The sequence below is a fragment of the Oncorhynchus clarkii genome, chromosome 28, assembly GCF_045791955.1.
Source record: "Oncorhynchus clarkii lewisi isolate Uvic-CL-2024 chromosome 28, UVic_Ocla_1.0, whole genome shotgun sequence".
NCBI lineage: Eukaryota > Metazoa > Chordata > Actinopteri > Salmoniformes > Salmonidae > Oncorhynchus > Oncorhynchus clarkii.
The window spans coordinates 9499807-9523954 of record NC_092174.1 but is presented as its reverse complement, the minus strand read 5'-3'; the positions used below and the strand labels follow the sequence as shown (position 1 = coordinate 9523954).

The following is a 24148-nucleotide window of genomic DNA, read 5'->3' as shown; positions in this document are numbered from 1 at the left end:
ACTCACGCCCTGACCAAACCAAAATAGAGACATAAAAAGGATCTCTAAGGTCAGGGCGTGACACATAGTTTTGGATCGATAGCCATAAGGAGTGACCAGTAGGACTAATTGTTCTGGTGGACTGTAAGTGCAGGGTTTTGTTCACGTCCAGCATTCAAACAGATTCATCCCTCCTGTTTACCATCCCTGGCTACCAACTACTGTTGGCTACCCCTGTCTTACATCTCCATATTTATGGTCATGCTTTTTTTTACTTGATTTGTTGCAATGCTGTCAGAATATAACGCTTTTATTTCAGGACTGTGTTTTCTTACAAATATTTTTGAGTGTTTTAACACTTTTAAATTGTATGTCAAATATTTTAAATGCTGTTGGTGAGATGGCATAAATTGTTTGAATAGAAGACAGAAAGAACATTCTATGCATCATGTCTTCCGAGGTCAAAAGCCCGATGCCATGGTCGTCACTAGTTTCTATAGCCACAAAGTCCTAAACCCCGCCCATTTCTAAAATGTATATTCTTAAAATTGTATTTTAAACCTAATCCTAACCTAAACCACACTGCCAACCTTATGTTAAACCCTAACCTTATATTAAGACCAAACAGCTGTATATATCTTCTTTTGTCAATTTGGATTTTGTGGCTATAGAAGCTAGTGGAAACCGCCAGGCAGGCAGCTTTGTCAAACGAACATTAAGCTCTCTGACCAGCGGCTTGCGAGCAATCAAAATGCCGTTTTTTCGCTATTCAGCTGGGCATCACGACATGGAATGTAATGGACTTATTATTTGGGAAAACATTCATATTGACAGCGAAAGACGTCTTTGTTGAGAAACCGGACTGTCCAGACATTTGGATGGAGTAGCAAGCCAGCGCTACGACTGAGGGCGAGAGGTCTAAAACGGGTAGGAATATGGTTTGTTTAGCTAGCTAGCTCACAGTTGCCTCATTTGCTAGCTGTTCTCGGGAGAAAGTTGCATGTTATGACTGAAAACAGGGCGTTACTTGAGCGAGACGATAACCAAACTAATGTTTGCCTGCAAATGCCAGGTATTTTGTCATAAAATAGAAAATGGTGTCAAAAGACAATCATAACTAATAAATACATAATTTAACGAGACGACAACACGGCTAGTTGTAAATATGATGAGGCATTGACATTGGACATTGAGCTTGTGCCAGCTAGCCTAGCTAAGTCTGCACAAACAACTAGCTTGCTAATGGCTAACGTAGCGGTTTGTTAGCTAGCTAGCGGCACCGGTGTTTTAGTTAGCTAAGTTTAACCCTGTCACTCACTAGCTATAGATGCATTCTAGTGAGTAAATAACAATTGCCGGTTAGTTCTCAAACGTGTGCCATCCTAATATACCCATAGGACAGAATTAATGATGTTACAAAATTCTCTAAACCGCTAACTGTTAGTTAGCATGCTAGGTAGCTACTTCATTAACTAACTAGCTAACTACAGTCTTCCCGTTCCATTACTTGTGACACTTTGCTTCACCACTGTTAGTTTGTCAGATTACACAGTGAGTGACCTGTCAACCTCTCCACGTAGCTATCAAACTGTCTATTGTTATGTAAAATATTTTCTTCGAGCAACATCTGTCCAAGAGGAACTGTAGTTTCCTGCTTGAGCAGTCCCCATGCATTTCCATTTTTTTTGGACAATGAACAATATAACTTATTATTTTATAATGTAGTGTAAGCAACTGCCTGCTATAAAATGATAGTTATTAGTGAGCACTTGCACTCAATGCCTCTGCTCTCATTAAACATATTTAGTAGCTAACTATCTCATGCAGAATGGAAATTTTATAAATGGGTCACTGCATCTTATGTAATTGCCTCTCTCTCTCCAGCTGGTCGACCCAACTCATTGTAATTATTAGCATAGTGAGGAGCAGCCGGCCCGACCACCATGCCTCCCAGGCCATCTTCGGGGGAACTATGGGGCATGCACTTGATGCCCCCAAGCATCATGGTGGACTGCCTTCTCCCCAATGGGATGATTCTGACATTGGAGTGCACACGTGAGGCCACACTCATTTCGGTGAAACACGAACTCTTCAAGGAGGCCAGGAAGTATCCGCTCCACCACCTCCTACAGGAGGAGACCTCCTACATCTTTGTCAGCGTTACCCAAGAGGCTGAGAGAGAGGAGTTCTACGATGAGACGAGGAGACTGTGCGACCTAAGGCTTTTTCAGGCCTTCCTGAAAGTCATCGAGCCAGTAGGCAACCGAGAGGAGAAAATACTCAACCGAGAAATTGGTATGTCTCTTGTATTCTTTATACAAAGTCACTGACGTCGCATAAGCACACAGAGAAGGGTGTGACCTCAGGCCGTTTTCAAATCAAGCCCTCAAATTTCATGAATACTGAGAGGATAAAGCGTGATAAAATGTAGCTGTGGAAGTGCATGAATTTTTTATTTTTGTGCAGGTTTTGCCATAGGAATGCCGATATGCGAGTTTGACCTGGTCAAGGACGCAGAGGTCCAGGACTTTAGAAGGAACATATTAAATGTCTGCAAGGAGTCTGTGGACCTCCGAGACACTAACGGACCCATCAGTAGAGCGTTGTACGTCTACCCTCCCAATGTAGAGTCGTCAGTAGAACTACCTAAGCACATCTTCAATAAGCTTGACAAAGGTAGGACATGGGAGACACAATGAAGTTTTGGGGTCTGTGGCAAAGGGAAAATGGCACAGCCACGTACAGCCTAAATTTGTATCAAAATAGCCTATTGTAAGCATTGACAGAACCACCATCCACTTGTTTTAAATACATGTTTGGTGACGTGTGCTGTTTCGGGGTGGGTGGTGGAAGACTTGAACTTACATTTACTTGGCTTACCACGTTATGATACTTTAATAACACGTTTATTCCTCTTTCCCTCCAGGTCAAATCATAGTGGTCATATGGGTCATCGTGTCACCGAGCAACGACAAGCAGAAGTACACGCTGAAGATCAACCATGACTGCGTGCCGGAGCACGTGATCGCAGAGGCCATCCGCAAGAAGACACGTAGCATGCTGCTGTCCCACGAGCAGCTCAAGATGTGCGTGCAGGAGTATCAGGGCAAGTACATCCTCAAGGTGTGCGGCTGCGACGAGTACCTGCTGGAGAAATACCCCCTGAGTCAATACAAGGTAAACACACACTGCTCTGATGCCTACTCCATATCTTGAATAGGGTTACATTCAAACATCTGTAGTTAGTCTCTTGCCTGTGTGTTTTTTGAATATGAGCGAATCGAAAGAAGAAATTCCCAAATAAGGCTTTTTTTGACGACAGTCGGGGATTTGAAACTTTGTCTTTGAAAAAGAATGTTGGGGACATTCTTTCTTTGAATCCTGTCTGTAGCATGTTTGAATGACTGTCCAATGACTAGCTAGTAGAGGTCGACAGAGTATAATTTTTCGCCGATACCGATTATTGGAGGACCCAAAAAAGCAGATACCGATTATTGGAGGACCCAAAAAAGCAGATACCGATTAATCTGACATTTACATTTTTTTTAGTTGTAATAATGACAATTACAACAATACTGAATGAACACTTATTTTAACTTCATATAATACATCAATAAAAATCTATTTAGCCTCAAATATAAATAATGAAACATGTTCAATTTGGTTTAAATAATGCAAAAACAAAGTGTTGGAGATGTAAAAGTGCAATATGTGCCATGTAAAAGTTCCTTGCTCAGAACATATGAAAGCTGGTGGTTCCTTAACATGAGACTTCAATATTCCAAGGTAAGAGGTTTTAGGTTGTAGTTATAGTATTTATAGGACTAAATCTCTATTCCATTTGCATTTCATATACCTTTGACTATTGGATGTTCTTAAAGGCACTTTAGTATTGCCAGTGTAACAGTATAGCTTCTGTCCCTTTCCTCGCCCCTACCTGGGCTCGAACCAGGAACACTTCGACAACAGCCACCCTCGAAGCAGCATTAACCATGCAGCGCAAGGGGAACAACTACTCCAAGTCTCAGAGCAAGTAACGTTTGAAACGCTATTAGCGCGCACCCCGCTAACTAGCTAGCCATTTCACATCGGTTACACCAGCCTAATCTTGGGAGTTGATAGGCATGAAGTCATAAACAGCGCAATGCTTGAAGCACAGGGAAGAACTGCTGGCAAAACGCACAAAAGTGCTGTTTGAATGAATGCTTACAAGCCTGCTGGTGCCTACCATCGCTCAGTCAGACTGCTATATCAAATCATAGACTTAATTATAATGTAACACACAGAAATACGAGCCTTGGGTCATTAATATGGTCAAATCCTGAAACTGTCATTTCGATAACAAAACGTTTATTCTTTCAGTGAAGTACGGAACCGTTCCGTATTTTATCTAACGGGTGGCATCCATCAGTCTAAATATTCCTGTTACATTGCACAACCTTCAATGTTATGTCATAATTAGTTCGCAACGAGTCAGGCGGCCCAAACTGTTGCATATACCCTGACTCTGCGTGCAAAATGAATGCAAGGGAAGTGACACAATTTCACTTGGTTAATATTGCCTACTAACCTGGATTTAATTTGGCTAAATATGCAGGTTTAAAAATATATACTTCTGTGTATTGATTTTAAGAAAGGCATTGGTGTTTATGGTTAGGTACAGTCGTGCAACGATTGTGCTTTTTTCACAAATGCGCTTTTGTTAAATCATCCCCCTGCGTTGCATCGATTTATATGCAACGCAGGACACGCTAGATAAACTAGTTATATCATCAACCATGTGTAGTTATAACTAGTGATTATGATATTTTTTTATCAGATAAGTTTAATGCTAGCTAGCAACTTACCTTGGCTTCTTACTGCATTCGCGTAACAGGCGGGCTCCTCGTGAGGCAGGTGGTTAGAGCGTTGGACTAGTTAACTGTAGGGTTGCAAGATTGAATCCCGGAGCTGACAAGGTAAAAATCTGTCGTTCTGCCCCTGGACAGGCAGTTAACCCACTGTTCCGAGGCCGTCATTGAAAAGAAGAATGTGTTCTTAACTGACTTGCCTAGTTAAATAAAGGTGTAAAAACAAATCGGCCAAATCTGTGTCCAAAAATACAGATTTCCGATTGTTATGAAAACGGCCCTAATTAGTCGTCCATTCCGATTAATCGGTCGACCTCTACTAGCAAGCAATGTTACATAGGTAATAGCAACTGTGCAAAACGCTTGGTGTAGCGTCTAATGTTCTAATGTCTATTGCCTTTCCTTCCCAGTACGTGAGGAGTTGCATCATGCTGGGGCGCATGCCCAACCTCATGCTAATGGCCAAGGACAGCCTGTACTCACAGCTGCCCATCGATACCTTTACCATGCCCTCGTATGCCCGCCGCATCTCCACGGCCACTCCCTACATGAACGGTGAGACGGCCACCAAGTCTCTGTGGACCATCAACGGCACTCTGAGGATAAGGATACTGTGTGCCACCTACGTCAATGTCAACATCAGGGACATTGACAAGGTACTGTACTTGAGGACCTTTGGGTGGTGTTCACTAGGGCGTATCAAAATGTTTTGCAACGGAAAACAAAAACCCATGTTCTTATTAAACAAGTTCAAGAAGAACCTCCCTGCTTCCCCCAAAACAATCCTCACTGATCCCGGTTGTCAGTTCTGTTCAGTGCAGGTCCTCGTGGAAAAGGGGAACTACATTTTAGATCACGTTTGGGGCCCAAATGTTCTGGATGTCATTGTTGTTTTTAGTAGTGCAATAAAGGTTTTCTGTCAAAGACATCTATGTAAATTATTCATGTGTGTCTCTGCTATTGATCTAGATCTACGTCCGGACTGGGATTTACCACGGTGGGGAGCAGCTCTGTGACAACGTGAACACTCAGCGCGTGCCATGCTCAAACCCCAGGTATGCCATCCTGCATCCATAATAAATTACTTTCTTAATGAAGTACTTGCTAAATCACATACTGTAGTGTAGCCTACTTAATGTTAGCTTCATAGGGATGTCTGTTTGAGAGAATGTTTTTGTTGTACATCCAAGGTGGAACGAGTGGCTGAACTACGACATGTATATTCCAGACATCCCCCGCGCTGCCCGACTCTGTCTGTCAATCTGTTCTGTGAAAGGGAGGAAGGGGGCCAAAGAGGTGAGCTCTCCCTCCTGCCCACCGGTTTCAGGCATTTGTTGTTTCTGACAGAAAATAGTTACTTTGGTTTGACCAAAGTATCAATAGTGTAAATCGGGTCTTTGGCCCCAAGGTATTTTGAGTTAATGTCGTTGTTACTGTTGTCATGGAGGCTGGAGGGAAACAGCTTTTGGGCCTGATGTGGCCTCCGGGCCGCCAGTCAGTTTGAGATCCCTGGTGTAGATTAATAATGATTGGGGAATACATGGAGACGTGGAAAAAGTAAATTAATTGAGTGTTTGGGTAGTGTAATTGATATGAACAGTACCACTCACTTTCCTGGCTTTGACAAATCCTACTTGTGTGTCACATGCGTTTTTTTTTTTGCACAACAATAGCTTTCAATCTCGTACTTGTATAGCTTGGGATTCTATATCCTCTTTATACATTTTTAACCTCGATTTACATCGATCCCAATTTCAATGCAACTCCATACATTGACTACAATCCATCATTGTGCTAATGTTGCTGCAGGAGCACTGTCCACTAGCCTGGGGAAACATCAACCTGTTTGATTACACCCACACGCTGGTGGCTGGAAAGATGGCCCTCAACCTATGGCCCGTGCCCCATGGCCTGGAAGACCTGCTCAATGCTATCGGAGTCACCGGCTCCAATCCGAACAAGGTCTGAGGTGTTGGCTAGCTAGCTACACACGCATATGGAAAGACATGCATTGGATCTAACACACACACACACACACACACACAAACAAAGCTACAGTTAGAAATAATCTGCATCTCCCCTCTCACTGTCTAAGCCTCTTATCCATCTTTATTAATTACTCATTGACACACAAGTTAATTCCACAATAATAGGGTGCCGTTGTTCTCATAAGCCCTTTTGGATGACCCCAAATGACCTTTCAATTATATTGCTCTGGGCCCACAGGAAACCCCTTGCCTGGAGCTGGAGTTTGACCACTTCAGTAACCCAGTGAAGTTCCCCGACATGCCGGCCATCGAGGAGCACGCCAACTGGAACATATCCCGGGAGCTGGGCTTCAACTATTGCCACACCGGTTTGGTAAGTCCCAAGTGTTTTTGTTTGGTCTAAGTCAATATTGACATTGTATGTTAATCTGTTGTAATGATTTAACCTTTTCACGTATGAGTTCCAAATATCTTGTGTAACAGTCGCACAAGTGTATTTAAAAAAAAAAAAATTATGCTTTTGATGTCTGAATGTACTCCCTGTTACAAAATGTGATTGTTACACAGCAGGACAGTTAACCCGTGCTGCCCTCAAACCAAGGCACGCTGCCTACTAATTATCTATAGGCTATGTCAATTAAATTATTTTCGGACAGGTTTAATTTTCTAACAGTTGAGGTGTGTTCCGCTTCTTTATTAATTCACAAAAGAAGTAGCCCATTTCACTGTTGCGGACAATTTATGTTTGAAGCTTTGTTTTAATGTTTTTTTTTTTTTAAATAGATGATTCAATGTGTTATTTCATAGTTTTGATGTCTTCACTATTATTCTACAATGTAGAAAATAGTGAAAATAAAGAAACCCTTGAATGAGTAGGTGTGTCAACTTTTGACTGGTACTGTATGTTTTCAGGTACTGGTGACAAATCATGCATTCTGATTCTTGCATAGATTGTAATGGACACATGATGTGTGTAAAATACTTTTTTTTGTTGAATGGTTGTTCTTATTATGATGCGCTAACCTATTTGCCAGCTATGTGTGGCACCATGTTCGTTGCCATTATACAATGCATTCTGGTTGTCAGACCAAAGATGTTATAAAACTTTTTTTTTTTTTTAAACGACGTCAGTGATCTTCAGGTCGGAAAGTCTGCGCTCTAGAAAGAGCCCTGAGTTCCCGAGTTGGAATTCAGAGTTGGCATTTTTCCCAGCCTGAGCTCCCCCCTAAGTTAACAGTTGTCTTCAATGCACTAAAATCGGATGTCTGAGATTTCAGAGTTCCCATGAACGTGGCATCCGATTGTATCTATGGTACCTCAGGGTTTTTATTTATTATGAACTTCTGTGTTTGCCCCCCTTTTATTGATAAATCCCTCATCATAGTAATATTTCCTGCATCATAAACCCCCTCCCTAAAAAGGGTTTCATCCGTGTTTAACTTTCGCGCTACAGTTAGGCTAGCTTGTATTTGTAGTGATGATCTGTGAGGTGATAATGTTTTACATCAAACGTGTTTGGCCACTTCAGAACATTACAAATAAGTTCATATTTTTCAGGCAATGGGAGCAGCCATCTTTGACTTTGATTATTTGCATCTTGTAGTCAAAGGCATTCTGGGATTAGGGAGTTTTCGCTTGTCAAACATAAACCAACATGGCTGCCATCATAAAGAATTTAGCTGCTGATAGCTTAGCTCCCACGCATCTATTTTCTAAACAATATTACTCCCTTGTGCTTACCAGAGATGTGGTACATTGTAAACAAGTCTAGCTGTTAAGTTAGTGGCTTTTTTTTTCTTTCAGCAAAGCCTGTTATTTATACTGGTTTATGTAATGACTGTGGATGTGTTCCGTATGATTGGCTGAAGTTTACATTTAGGGATAAAGTTGTAAAGACCTTTTATTTCCCATCAGTACACAACATTATTTAGATGCTTTTCAGACAACAATGCTGGTTAGATGTGTTTGTTACAACATACGTTTGGTTGCTACTGTTTCAATCACATATTTGCAACGGTACGCTGCAGGGACCACTCAACAATTATCACAAATGTGATCGTACATGTCAAAGGGTTAATGCTGTTGACAAGTTGTGTGTGTGTGTGTGTCTACTAGAGATGCCCCAGGAGACACTGGTGACATGTTCATGAGGCACAAAACATGAACAAAATGCTTTGAACCAGGTGTGAACCGGTGTGTCCAATATCAACTCAGGTTTCGTTTTCTATTGCGAAACCTTTTACAACTGAGTGATTATACTGTAGTTTTAATAAGCATCATAATGTTCTCTATTGCAGAGTAACAGACTGGCAAGGGACAACCCTCTGACGGACAGCGACAACGAACAGCTGCGCCTGGTGTGTAACAGAGACCCACTGTCTGAAATAACTGAGCAGGAGAAGGACTTCCTCTGGAGGCACAGGTATTACTCTGTGTGCTTTATCAACAAATACATATATTTATATTATGAAAAAAGCATAAACAAAACCCATGTAAGATTTATCCAACATTTCTTACACCTGAAATAGTTTGGTTACTTGCTCAAGGTGCTGGTTATAATAACAAGATGTGTGCTGCTCATGATTTGAGAAGTGTGTGATCTTAATGGAGGAAAGCAATTTTCTACATTCAAATTTTTGCTATTTTTCTCTTACTGTAGACATTACTGTGTTAGTATCCCGGAGATACTGCCCAAGATTCTCCTGGCAGTGAAATGGAACTCCAGGGATGAGGTTGCACAGGTAAACAGTCTCTCGTTTCAATTGCTGTCTTTATAGCCTACCATGGCAAGGGGACATTTGATATACACTGAACAAAAATATAAACACAACAATTACAGTTCATATAAAGAAAACGGTCCATTTAAATAAATTGGGCCCTAATCTATGGATTTCACATGACTGCGAATACAGCTATCCTTTAAGTAGGGGTGTGGAAAACCAGTCAAATCAAAGTTATTATTTGTCACGTGCGCAGAATACAACAACCTTACAGTGAAATGCTTACTTACAGGCTCTAACCAACAGTGCAAAAAAGGTTTTAGGTGGAAAATGGGTAAGTAAAGAAATAAAACAGTAAAAAGACAGGCTATATACAGTAGCAAGGCTATAAAAGTAGCGAGGCAAACATACAGACAGACACCTGTTAGTCAGGTTGATTTGAGGTAGTATGTAGATATGGTTAAAGTGACTATGCATATATGATGAACAGAGAGTAGCAGTAGTGTAAAAGTGGGGGTGGTGGGTGGGACACAATGCAGATAGCCCGGTTAGCCAATGTGCGGAAGCACTGGTTGGTCGGCCCAATTGAGGTAGTATGTACAGTGAGGGGAAAAAAGTATTTGATCCCCTACTGATTTGATACGTTTGCCCACTGACAAAAATGATCAGTCTATAATTTTAACGGTAGGTTTATTTGAACAGTGAGCGACAGAATAACAAAAATCCAGAAAAACGCATGTCAAAAATGTTATAAATTGATTTGCATTTTAATGAGGGAAGTAAGTATTTGACCCCTCTCAATCAAAGATTTCTGGCTCCCAGGGGTCTTTTTTATACAGGTAACGAGCTGAGATTAAGCGCACACTCTTAAAGGGAGTGCTCCTAATCTCAGTTTGTTATCTGTGTAAAAGACACCTGTCCACAGAATCAATCAATCAGATTCCAAACTCTCCACCATGGCCAAGACCAAAGAGCTCTCCAAGGATGTCAGGGACAAGATTGTAGACCTACACAAAGCTAGAATGGGCTACGAGACCATCGCCAAGCAGCTTGGTGAGAAGGTGACAACATTTGGTGCGATTATTCGCAAATGGAAGAAACACAAAATAACTGTCAATCTCCCTCGGCCTGGGGCTCCATGCAAGATCTCACCTCGTGGAGTTGCAATGATCATGAGAACGGTGAGGAATCAGCCCAGAACTACGCGGGAGGATCTTGTCAATGATCTCAAGGCAGCTGGGACCATAGTCACCAAGAAAACAATTGGTAACACACTACGCTGTGAAGGACTGAAATCCTGCAGCGCCCGCAAGGTCCCCCTGCACAAGAAAGCACATATACAGTGCCTTGCGAAAGTATTCGGCCCCCTTGAACTTTGCAACCTTTTGCCACATTTCAGGCTTCAAACATAAAGATATAAAACTGTATTTTTTTGTGAAGAATCAAGAACAAGTGGGACACAATCATGAAGTGGAACGACATTTATTGGATATTTCAAACTTTTTTAACAAATCAAAAACTGAAAAATTGGGCGTGCAAAATTATTCAGCCCCTTTACTTTCAGTGCAGCAAACTCTCTCCAGAAGTTCAGTGAGGATCTCTGAATGATCCAATGTTGACCTAAATGACTAATGATGATAAATACAATCCACCTGTGTGTAATCAAGTCTCTGTATAAATGCACCTGCACTGTGATAGTCTCAGAGGTCCGTTAAAAGCGCAGAGAGCATCATGAAGAACAAGGAACACACCAGGCAGGTTCGAGATACTGTTGTGAAGAAGTTTAAAGCCGGATTTGGATACAAAAATATTTCCCACACTTTAAACATCCCAAGGAGCACTGTGCAAGCGATTAATATTGAAATGGAAGGAGTATCAGACCACTGCAAATCTACCAAGACCTGGCCGTCCCTCTAAACTTTCAGCTCATACAAGGAGAAGACTGATCAGAGATGCAGCCAAGAGGCCCATGATCACTCTGGATGAACTGCAGAGATCTACAGCTGAGGTGGGAGACTCTGTCCATAGGACAACAATCAGTCGTATATTGCACAAATCTGGCCTTTATGGAAGAGTGGCAAGAAGAAAGCCATTTCTTAAAGATATCCATAAAAAGTGTTGTTTAAAGTTTGCCACAAGCCACCTGGGAGACACACCAAACATGTGGAAGAAGTTGCTCTGGTCAGATGAAACCAAAATTGAACTTTTTGGCAACAATGCAAAACGTTATGTTTGGCGTAAAAGCAACACAGCTGAACACACCATCCCCACTGTCAAACATGGTGGTGGCAGCATCATGGTTTGGGCCTGCTTTTCTTCAGCAGGGACAGGGAAGATGGTTAAAATTTATGGGAAGATGGATGGAGCCAAATACAGGACCATTCTGGAGGAAAACCTGATGGAGTCTGCAAAAGACCTGAGACTGGGACGGAGATTTGTCTTCCAACCAGACAATGATCCAAAACATAAAGCAAAATCTACAATGGAATGGTTCAAAAATAAACATATCCAGGTGTTAGAATGGCCAAGTCAAAGTCCAGACCTGAATCCAATCGAGAATCTGTGGAAAGAACTGAAAACTGCTGTTAACAAATGCTCTCCATCCAACCTCACTGAGCTCGAGCTGTTTTGCAAGGAGGAATGGGAAAAAATGTCAGTCTCTCGATGTGCAAAACTGATAGAGACATACCCCAAGCGACTTACAGCTGTAATCGCAGCAAAAGGTGGCGCTACAAACTATTAACTTAAGGAGGCTGAATAATTTTGCACGCCCAATTTTTCTGTTTTTGATTTGTTAAAAAAGTTTGAAATATCCAATAAATGTCGTTCCACTTCATGATTGTGTCCCACTTGTTGATTCTTCACAAAAAAATACAGTTTTATATCTTTATGTTTGAAGCCTGAAATGTGGCAAAAGGTCGCAAAGTTCAAGGGGGCCGAATACTTTCGCAAGGCACTGTACATGCCCGTCTGAAGTTTGCCAATGAACATCTGAATGAGTCGGAGGACAACTGGGTGAAAGTGTTGTGGTCAGATGAGACCAAAATGGAGCTCTTTGGCATCAACTCAACTCGCCGTGTTTGGAGGGGGAGGAATGCTGGCTATGACCCCAAGAACACCATCAAACATGGCGGTGGAAACATTATGCTTTGGGGGTGTTTTTCTGCTAAGGGGACAGGACAAATTCACTGCATCAAAGGGACGATGGATGGGGCCATGTACCATCAAATCTTGGGTAAAAACCTCCTTCCCTCAGCCAGGGCATTGAAAATGGGTCGTGGATGGGTATTCCAGCATGACAATGACCCAAAACACACGGCCAAGGCAACCAAAGGAGTGGCTCAAGAAGAAGCACAAGGTCCTGGAGTGGCCTAGCCAGTTTCCAGACCTTAATCCCATAGAAAATCTGTGGAGGGAGCTGAAGGTTTGAGTTGCCAAACGTCAGCCTCAACCTTAATGACTTGGAGAAGATCTGCAAAGAGGAGTGGGACAAAATCCCTCCTGAGATGTGTGCAAACCTGGTGGCCAACTACAAGAAACGTTTGACCTCTGATTGCCAACAAGGGTTTTGCCACCAAGTACTAACTCATGTTTTGCAGAGGGGTCAAAACTTATTTCCTTCATTAAAATGCAAGTCAATTTATAACATTTTTGACATGAGCTTTTCTGGATTTTTTTTGTTATTCTGTCTCTCACTGTTCAACTAAACCTACCATTTAACATTTTAGACTGATCATTTCTTTGTCCGTGGGCAAATGTACAAAATCAGCAGGGGATCAAATAATTTTTTCCCTCACTGTACATGAATGTATAGTTAAAGTGACTGCATATATGATAAACAGAGTAGCAGCAGTGTAAAAAGAGGGGTTGGGGGGCCACACAATGCAAATAGTCTGGGTAGCCATTTGATTACCTGTTCAGGAGTCTTATGGCTTGGGGGTAAAAACTGTTGAGAAGCTTTTTTGTCCTAGACATGGCACTCCGGTACGTCTTTCCATGCGGTAGTAGAGAGAACAACCTATGACTGAGGTGGCTGGGGTCTTTGACAATTTTTAGGTCCTTCCTCTGACACCGCCTCGTTGAGGTCCTGGATGACAGGCAGCTTCACCCCAGTGAGGTACTGGGCCGTACGCACTACCCTCTGTAGTGCCTTGTAGAGGCCGAGCAATTGCCGTACCAGGCAGTGATGCAACCAGCTGTAGAACCTTTTGAGGATCTCAGGACCCATGCCAAATCTTTTTAGTTTCCTTAGGGGTAATAAGCTTTGTCGTGCCCTCTTCACGTCAGTCTTGGTGTGTTTGGACCATTATAGTTTGTTGTTGATGTGGACACCAAGGAACTTGAAGCTCTCAACCTGCTCCACTACAGCCCCGTCAATGAGAATGGGGGCATGCTCGGTCCTCCTTTTCCTGTAGTCCACAATCATCTCCTTAGTCTTGGTTACATTGAGGGATAGGTTGTTATTCTGGCACCACCCGGCCAGGTCTCTGACCTCCCTATAGGCTCTCTTCGTTGATCAGGCCTACCACTGTTGTGTCGTCTGCAACCTTAATGATGGAGTTGGAGTCATGCCTGGCCATGCAGTCATGGGTGAACAGGGAGTACAGGAGGGGCCTGAGCACGCACTCCTGGGGAGCTCCAGTGTTGAGGATCAGCGTGGCAGATGTGTTGCTACCTACCCTCACCACCTGGGGGCGGCCCGTCAGGAAGTCCAGGATCCAGTTGCAGAGGGAGGTGTTTAGTCCCAGGATCCTTAGCTTAGTGATGAGCTTTGAGGGTACTATGGTGTTGAACGCTGAGCTGTAGTCAATGAATAGCATTCTCACATAGTTGTTGTTTTTGTCCAGGTGGGAAAGGGCTGTGTTGAGTGCAATAGAGATTGCATGGATCTGTTTGGGCGGTATGCAAATTGGAGTGGGTCTAGGGTTTCTGGGATAATGGTGTTAATGTGAGCCATTACCATCCTTTCAAAGCACTGTAGTAATTTAGGCAGGTTGCCTTTGTGTTCTTGGTCACAGGAACTATGGTGGTCTGCTTGAAGCATGTTGGTATTACAGACTCAATCAGGGACATGTTGAAAATGTCAGTGAAGACACCTGCCAGTTGGTCAGCACATGCCCGAAACACAAGTCCTGGTAATCCATCTGGCCCCGCAGCCTTGTATATGTTGACCTCTTTAAAGGTCTTACTCACGTTGGCTACGGAGAGCTTGATCACACAGTCGTCCGGAACAGCTGATGCTCTCATGCATGCCTCCGTGTTGCTTGCCTCGATGCAAGCATAGAAGTGATTTAGCTCGTCTGGTAGGCTCGTGTCACTGGTAGGCTCGTGTCACTGGGCAGCTCGTGGCTGTGCTTCCCTTTGTAGTCTGTAATAGTTTCCGAGCCCTGCCACATAAGATGATCGTCGGAGCCAGTGTAGTATGATTCAATCTTAGCCCTCTATTGACGCTTTGCCTGTTTGATTCTTCGTCACAGGGCATAGCAGGATTTCTTGTAAGCTTCCGGGTTAGAGTCCCGCATCTTGAAAGCGGCAGCTCTACCCTTTAGCTCAGTGCGAATGTTGCCTGTAATCCATGGCTTCTGGTAGGGGTATGTACTGTCACTGTGTGGACGACGTCCTCGATGCACTTATTGATAAAGCCAGTGACTGTGGTGTACTCCTCAATACCATCGGAAGAATCCAGGAACATGGTCCAGTCTGTGATAGCAAAACAGTCCTGTAGTTTAGCATCTGCTTCATCTGAACACTTTTAAAAAAATTATAGACCGAGTCACTGGTACTTCCTGCTTTAATTTTTGCTTGTAAGCCGTAATCAGGAGGATAGAGTTGTGGTCGGATTTACCAATTTTCAGCTTCCAGGAATTGTGTACAGATCCTTGCGACATGGGGCTGTGCATTATCATGCTGAAACATGAGGTGATGGGGGGGCAGTTGGAAGGCACGACAATGGGCCTCAGGATCTCGTCACAGTATCTCTGCAGTCAAATTGCCATCGATAAAATGCAATTGTGTTCGTTGTCCGTAGCTTATGCCTGCCCATACATAACACCACCGCCACTGTAGGATACTCTTGTTCACAACGTTGACATCGTCAAACCGCTCGCCCACACAACGCCATACACACCATCTGCCCAGTACAGTTGAAATCGGGATTCATCTGTGACGAGCACACTTTTCCAGCGTGCAAGTGGCCATCGAAGGTAAGTATTTTCCCACTGAAGTTGGTTACAACGCCAAACTGCAGTCAGGTCAAGACCCTGGTGAGGACAATGAGCACACAGATAAGCTTCCCTGAGTCGGTTTCTGACAGTTGGTGCAGAAATTCTTTGGTTGTGCAAACCCACAGTTTCATCATCAGTCCGGGTGGCTGGTCTCAGACGATCCCCCAGGTGAAGAAGCCGAATGTTGCGGTCCTGGGCTGGCGTGGTTACACGTGGTCTGCGTTTGTGAGGCCAGTTGGCCGTACTGCCAAATAATCTAAAATGATGTTGGAGGAGGCTTATGGTAGAGAAATTAACATTAAATTCTCTGGCAACAGCTCTGGTGGACATGCCAGTCGCACGCTCCCTCAACTTGAGACATCTGGCATTGTGACACAACTGCACATTTTAGTGGCCTTTTATTGTCTCCAGCACAAGTTGGAGCAGTGTAATGATCATGCTGTTTAATTAGTCAGCTTCTTGATATGCCACACCTGCCAGATGAATGGATTATCTTGGCAAAGGTGATATTTTAGAGAAATGTGCATATATAAACTCTCTGGGATGTTTTATTTCAGCTCATGAAACATGGGACCAACACTTTACATGTTGCGTTTATATTTTAGTTCAGTGTACATTAATTTAATACAGGGTGTGTTGGTAAATTTAGATTGCACTCTGGGCATTTGTAATTTCAGAGTGTTGTCAGATTGTCTGTCTGTAAATTAAGAGCGTTTCACTCTGAGCGTTCAGAGCGCGGAGTAAGGTTGATCCAAGCGTTCTTACCTTACAACGGCAGTCTAGCCCCCAAGCTAATGTTGGCTGGCTTGCTAGCTACTTCCAGACACAAATGAGGACACCTCACTCTGACAATTTGACTCGCCCTAGCAGAGCTGGTTAGGCTGTTTTCATGTTATCTAGAATCTTGGTTACGGTCACTGTGCTGCTGGCAACAATTGAATTATGTTTTTATGCTGACGTTTACTGACACTGGTCCACTTCAACGGGTGTTGCACATTTGTAACTTCATCAGTTATTCTGTACTTTGGCACACTCAGATGAGTGCTCTGAAATTGGAGTAGATAGCTGGAGTGAATTTACAAGCGTAGCCAGAGTGAATTTACGAACACACCCACAGTTTTCTCATTTAACCATTGGATGCCATTTTTGACGGTCATGTCATCTGTTTTGTTTTCCAGTTTGTTCCTCTGACTTTGATTTCAATTTATATACTTTTCCAATTTTTTATCTTTGTTCCAGATGTATTGCCTTTTAAAGGACTGGCCAGCCATAAAGCCAGAACAAGCCATGGAGTTGCTGGACTGCAACTTCCCCGATCCCATGATCCGAGACTTTGCTGTGAAGTGCCTTGAAAAATACTTAACGGACGACAGACTCTCTCAATACCTCATTCAGCTGGTCCAGGTACAATAATAAGACCCACTCTTCGTCTGTAATGAATCAAGAGATGGGGTGTGGCTTGTCTATTCTATTCACATACCATTCTTGGATTCAACATGTCTGTCACTGACTGTCAGCTTGATGTGTTTTTGAATGGCTTTGACACCTACGTTTGACAGTGTTTTAATTATTTGACACTACATAAAGAATTCAATATGACCCCTCAGGCTAACCGCTTTCTTTTACATGGTGGCTTCTAATCCTATCAGATGCATTTTATTTGGGTGTGTGTTCTGAACATACTGTATTTCTGGCCACCAGGTTCTGAAGTACGAGCAGTACCTCGATAACCCACTGGCCCGCTTTCTGCTGAAGAAGGCTTTGACCAATCAGAGGATAGGCCATTTCTTCTTTTGGCATCTCAAGTGAGTTTGATTTCTGTTTGTTTCCATACTAGTCCACTAGCCTTATGGTGTTTATGAAACCAAATGTGTGTGTTGTGGATTGCTTGAATTTGCCTTAGGCAGTCAGAATTCCATTCTGCTGGTGTAAAATCTTGTAGAACATGCTTAATTTCTGCATTTTAAGGTTTACGTAAAGAAAAGGCTTAGAGGTTACATTGATTGAGAAAAGTCTTGCTAGTACATTTGTATAGGGGTGCACAATCGTAAAAGTTGTTCTCTCTGCCTCCAGGTCTGAGATGCACAACAAGACAGTGAGTCAACGTTTTGGTCTGCTGCTGGAGTCCTACTGCCGGGCCTGTGGCATGTACCTGAAGCACCTGAGCAGACAGGTGGAGGCCATGGAGAAGCTCATCAACCTCACAGACCTCCTCAAGCAGGAGAAGAAGGACGAGGCCCAGAAGGTAATGTTTGTGATGTGATCAAGGCCTTTCCACTTCCCACCCTAATATGGAAGCCTCAATTGATCAGTCTTTTTTTGTAATCATGTTTTTCTCTTACTTACAACAAACTAGATACTAAGCAAAAAGGAGTGTGGAACTGCTATAAAGGCCTCCTTGGTCTTCAGGACTATGGACTCCCTACACTTGCAGTAAAGTGAAGCGTGCACTCTCTCTGCCCTCAGGTTCAGATGAAGTTCTTGGTGGAGCAGATGAAAAGGCCTGACTACATGGATGCCCTACAGAGCTTCACCTCTCCGCTCAACCCAGCTCACCAGCTGGGAAACCTCCGGTACTACTCACAGTAGACTTAACCACGAACGTCCACATATTCTTCTGAATGTTTAAAGAAAGAAACCAAGAAATGTGTCCTGTGAAATTCTGGTTTAATGACAGGCTGTACTGTGTTCAAAATGTTTTCTTAACGTTATTCTGAGTCTGTGTTGACACGTTTGCCATCTCTTTCAGCTTGGAAGAGTGCCGGATGATGTCATCGGCCAAACGGCCTCTGTGGCTCAACTGGGAGAATCCCGACATGATGTCAGAGCTGCTCTTCCAGAGCAACGAGATCATCTTCAAAAATGGAGACGGTACATTTTGCTAATGCAAAACAAATCGCCCAACCCCCTTGACTCACTATGGACACACTAGATGATAAACATGCTTACTGAATCCCATTTTGCCCTGGCACTGATTCATATTGCATTAGTGTGATCAAAGCTCAGACTCCTCATCTTGCTATTTCACTCTCACCTCTCCTTCAGATCTGAGGCAGGACATGCTGACTCTGCAGATCATTAGGATAATGGAGAACATCTGGCAGAACCAGGGGCTTGATCTCAGGTACTAGTATCTGTATCCGCTTAACGCAGCAGCACGCATGAATAGTCCATTACACCCTTCATGTTCTTCTCCTTGATGGCAAGGAGCCTAAAATTAGGAGCGACTCGTCCGATCCGTTAAACATTGAGTCCATGACTTTCCGTAGGAGCTGATAATGTAAACTCTGAACTGGAAGCTAGTGTAGCCTAAATGAGATACGAAACGGCAGAATGTAGGTCGATTGAAAGTCGGGTTGATTTTTGAAGGGAGTGAATGTATAGCTTCCATAGGTAGGCCGTCATTGTGAATACGAATTTGTTCTTAACTGACTTGCCTAGTGAAATGAATTGTTACTTCCAGATTAGGAGTAATATTTCTTAGATCTGTATCATATTGTACTGATCACATCCCAATCTCCGTTGGTGGATTGACCGTCAGGATGCACTTCTGATTGAACCGAAGGAATCAATGCATGTGTATCTAGATGGAATGACTGGTAGATGAATGATGTATCGATGAAAGACTGTAGCCATGGTAGACCTACCGGTCATCCTATTTGGTTGTTTTTGTCCCCAGGATGTTGCCGTACGGCTGCCTGTCCATCGGCGACTGCGTGGGCCTGATCGAGGTGGTGAGGAACTCCCACACCATCATGCAGATCCAGTGTAAAGGAGGCCTGAAGGGGGCGCTGCAGTTCAACAGCCACACGCTGCACCAGTGGCTCAAGGACAAGAACAGGGGAGAGATGTGAGCACTAGGCTACGTTCCAATTGCCACAACAGCATAGCATACATCTTAGAATGCATGACCAGTAGGCCTTCATTCCTACTTTCTTCTACATGGTGTTCTTCTAAGCTATGCTAGGTGCTAAACGCTTTGTCATGCTAGATTATGTGGTTAGAAATATTGGGTGTATATTAAGGAATAGACTGTCACATGGGGGGGTTAATCCTTGAAAGGGCAAAAGTATCCACGAATTGCCAATAAGTGGAATGTGCTGTATTCTTATAAAATGCCTTATGGATGTCTTTCTTTAGCTGCAATAGGATTGTTGTAGTTTCATGTCTTTGGTCTAATGACATATACCCATTGACATGTGTCCAGGTATGACCAGGCCATTGACTTGTTCACACGGTCGTGTGCGGGATACTGCGTAGCCACCTTCATCCTGGGGATCGGTGACCGACACAACAGCAACATCATGGTCAAAGATGATGGACAGGTACTTCACAGACTCAGGGTTGCAAAATTCTAATATGTTTCCCAAAATTACCTAGTTTTCCAGAAATCCTGATGTGAAGATTTCTGGAATTACATAGGAAATCTGGGAATCCTCCACCAGGATCTATGGGAAAGTTACTGGAATTTTGCAACCCTACAAAGACACTTTTTTTTTTTTTTTTTCTCTTGACGTTCCCTGGTTATAGGAGGCCTGTCAGCAGTTTTTGTGATGTTCTTTGTTTTGTCTTTTCTCCTTGCAGCTATTCCACATCGACTTTGGCCATTTCCTGGATCACAAGAAGAAGAAGTTTGGCTACAAGCGAGAGCGGGTGCCTTTTGTCTTGACACAGGACTTCTTAATCGTTATCAGCAAAGGAACCCAGGAGTGCACAAAAACCAGGGAGTTTGAGAGGTACAGTATCTGTATTTTTGTTAATGTTAACTTTCCTATCAGTGAATATTAGGGATTAGATTCACTACTCTGAAGTGCAAGGCAGTGTTTTTAAAAAAGGCTACATGGGGGAACTCTGACTACATTTAGCTTTTAATTGATCTGAACCTGAAATTGTGATATAGAATGATATCATTGCTCTACTGGTAATACATTACAACTTTATTAATCCCCTCAGGAGCCATTTTGAAGCACAGTTATTAGCACAAAAACACATGCTTCCTAACCCAGCTAGGTTCACAAATGTCCTCCCACTCCCCCAGGTTTCAGGAGATGTGCTACAAGGCCTACTTGGCCATCCGGCAGCACGCCAACCTCTTCATCAACCTGTTCTCCATGATGCTGGGCTCCGGCATGCCCGAGCTGCAGTCGTTCGACGACATCGCCTACATCCGTAAGACCCTTGCCCTGGACAAGACGGAGCAGGAGGCCCTGGACTACTTCATGAAGCAGATGAATGACGCCCACCACGGCGGCTGGACCACCAAAATGGACTGGATCTTCCACACCATCCGCCAGCACGCCATGAACTGAGAGGTTCCATAGGCCTGGAGAGCCACAGCAACGCAGAGAGGACAAGGGCGGATCTCGACACCATCCGCTAGCTAAGCTCGCCATGAGCAGAGATGGCAGAGCAGACTGGGCTAGCGCCCATGAATATAGATATGAATGGATAGAGCTGTTGGATGAAGTGAAAGGCTAGAACGGGTCTCTAAATCATCCGCTAACTTATGAACCCATCCGTTAGAAGGGTGCCAACTGGATATTAGGGATGCACCGATGGGGGAAATTATGGGCTGATACGATAATCATAATTTTTGGGCCATTATTTTTCCCGTATTGGTATTGCAATATGGCCATAAAGTTTTCTCCTTGTAAATTTAGGGGACCAATCATGATTACAAACAATTTGATGACGGCTGATCTCTATTTTATTATCAGTCGATAGTGATATGAAGGGTGATCTATTGCTTTATCGGCCAATATATCACGTCTACTGATATGCGGGCCGATTTTAAAAAGAAAGAAAAAAAAAGATTTTCATCCGATATTGTGCATCCCTAAATAGCGTACCCCATCCACTAGTTTACTATGGACAGAGTGGATCTCTAACCTACATTCTGCTAGCACGCCAGGACACCATGAAGGCCTGCCCAGGGTCATGTTCATTAGGGCATGCAACAGAAAGTGAACAATTGTTTCTTATTGGACAAATCATGGCAGTCTGTTTTCTTCCGCTTGGAGCCCAATGAACACTACCCAGAATACCACCAGCATTGTTAAATCCCAGTGGTGCATGGTTAACAGACACGAGGATGTCCGTTCATCATCTGCTGTCAATTTTAAGGCTAGCAAGCAGAACTTTCTGACCCATGTTTGATCTCAAGTGACGATTACAGTGTCCCCTCAGATTGAAACAGTCATGTTTCGTGACCTCAAGTATGACATTTTGTACAGAAGTATCCCAATGGTCTCGTATCCATACTGTGCACATATTATTCTGAGTCTTTATTTTCTACTGAGCCAAAGTACTAAAATATATATATATATATATATATATATATATATCTCACCACACACACACACACCCCCGACAGCTTAGTTATCGGTCTTACCGTGGGAATGAGTCACTACTATTCCAATCCCTGTGTATCTTCTGTGTAGCACTGATCTCTAACATTTGTATTTGTTTGTCAGTGTTACGACGCGTGGAGCATTCAGGTGCAAAATGGCTGCCGTCCATCACCGTTGGCTGCAACGCAGACGTTTTGGATGACCGACAGAAAATAACTGTAAAGTCCTTTTGCGACGCCCAGATGAAATGGATATTCAAATTCATCCTCGTTCTGTTTTTATTGGTTGCTTTGTTTTTAAAGGGAAAGGGGGGGCGAAAAGGATGTGCAATGTTATAGAATGCCGTGCTGTTACACTATGCAAATTGTGATATTTATGTACTGTACTATAGACTTGTAATACTGGTGTCAAGGCAAAGTAGGGTCAAGAGATGGGAGTATCTCTGAATTGTGCATATACACGGCATTAAGGGTGTCTCAACTATGTACAGACAGTACACAGAAGACAAATGTACAATTATGCACTGTGACAGTATCACTTCTCTTCCCTAACAGAGTGACTCTGGAAGAACTGAAAAAAAGGCTATTGTACCCTGCCTTTCACTTTAGGAAACTAATGAAAAGAAACAACCCACAGGTCGGAAAACTATCAGTGAAACATCTAAACAGACATTTTAGGAAGCGTTTGAAACCATTTTTTCTCCAACTGAATTGGAATTTGCTTCACCCTGTCTTTATAAAATTCAAGTATGTATAGATTAGACACTATTCCAGACTTCCTCAGCATTCTCTTTTCATATGAACTCCCTATACAGAATTTTTTTTTTTTTTACTGATGTGAATGTGGTTTTCCCTTCAAGTGTCTTTTTCTGTTCCCTTCCCTGACAACTCCCCTTGTAAGTGTGGATCCTGCAGTTTGCTCATTGCATAGAGCTAGGTTATTAGTCAGTTGTATGCCAGCTTCACCAAATTATTTACTGTGTGTGTTTCTGTACAGGTTACAGACTGTTGGGCAGGACCCAGTCAAAACGAGACAACTACAATACCCATAGTACATACACTATGCAAGAGCTATCATAAATGTTTATTTTCATTTTTGTTGTGGGAAATGTCATCCTTTTCTCTTACTAGTGTTTACTTGAAGTTCATGTTAATGACCTTTTTTGTTACTGGTGAGGTACAATGGCACACCATGAAGAGAACTGCTACTTTGTGCAAATCACTTTCCTTGAATAACTCTAGAGGTAATATATTTTTGTATTCTAAATGTAGACAAACTCAAAATATAATTGCTAACCCTCCCAAAAACATTGGACTTATGCATAATACATCCTTTTATACCCCAGTAGACAGCTTGTTGTCGTTGAAATGAGAAACGAGTGACGAATGAAGGAGGAAAATGTATCTAGTGGAGTTTCACTGAAGGTCTGCTGCTCTGACTATGAGTACAGTGTAAAAGCACAATGGTGAAAAGCTATCCTGCATGTTTTTAAAGCTGATATTCTTATTTAGCTATTCATCTTTGTAAATATTGTTTGACCTGTAGTATGCACTAATTAATATTTCATACTCATTCATTTTACCATGTCTGGAAAGAACCCTGTATTCATTCACTCATTGTACTGTTTAATAAAAATAAAAATAATCTGTATCCCTGTCTCATATTTTGAGAACCAATGCATTTAATTTCTTATTTTCCATTTGCCTCATGCCATGATAATTAAAAAGGACAATATAAAAACTCAGTTACTCCTACATCGTTTCAGTAATATCTAACCTCGTCCCCATATATTGACAGAGAAATGCGGCTAGTTGATTAGAGTGCCTGCTTTGACTAACCATACCAGGAAAAAGGTACCTTCAAGTCAGCTTATTCAGCACAGGTGGTTGGTGCCACATTAATTGGGGAGAAGGGGCTAGTGGTAATGGCTAGAATGGTATTCCATTTGCTCAGTTCCAGCCATTATGAGCCAGCCTCCACTACTATTCAGTCATACAGTGGGATTCCCTGCAGCCCTTGTGCATATCAATAAAAAAA

The 24148-nt window shown here is 42.8% G+C and overlaps 1 protein-coding gene across 1 annotated transcript; it reads left to right on the top strand.

Moving 5' to 3' along the window:
- Positions 1–542: 542 nt before the first annotated feature.
- On the top strand, positions 543–23774 carry LOC139386701 (phosphatidylinositol 4,5-bisphosphate 3-kinase catalytic subunit alpha isoform-like). Its single transcript, XM_071132525.1, has 21 exons — positions 543–906; positions 1864–2274; positions 2446–2655; positions 2906–3156; positions 5240–5485; positions 5799–5884; positions 6020–6125; positions 6639–6791; positions 7056–7190; positions 9115–9239; positions 9477–9558; positions 17001–17165; positions 17463–17566; positions 17835–18006; positions 18228–18334; positions 18511–18632; positions 18807–18885; positions 19441–19611; positions 19969–20086; positions 20346–20497; positions 20800–23774. The coding sequence occupies exons 2-21, from the start codon at positions 1923–1925 to the stop codon at positions 21068–21070; spliced, it is 3207 nt and encodes a 1068-aa protein (XP_070988626.1). The 5' UTR covers positions 543–906; positions 1864–1922; the 3' UTR covers positions 21071–23774.
- Positions 23775–24148: the final 374 nt, after the last annotated feature.

Coding starts and splice junctions, on each gene's coding strand:
- LOC139386701 (XM_071132525.1), top strand. CDS start 1,923: ATGCCTCCCAGGCCATCTTCGGGGGAACTATGGGGCATGCACTTGATG. Junction 2,656..2,905: donor CTTCAATAAGCTTGACAAAG/GTAGGACATGGG, acceptor CTTTCCCTCCAG/GTCAAATCATAGTGGTCATA. Junction 20,087..20,345: donor TGGTCAAAGATGATGGACAG/GTACTTCACAGA, acceptor TTCTCCTTGCAG/CTATTCCACATCGACTTTGG.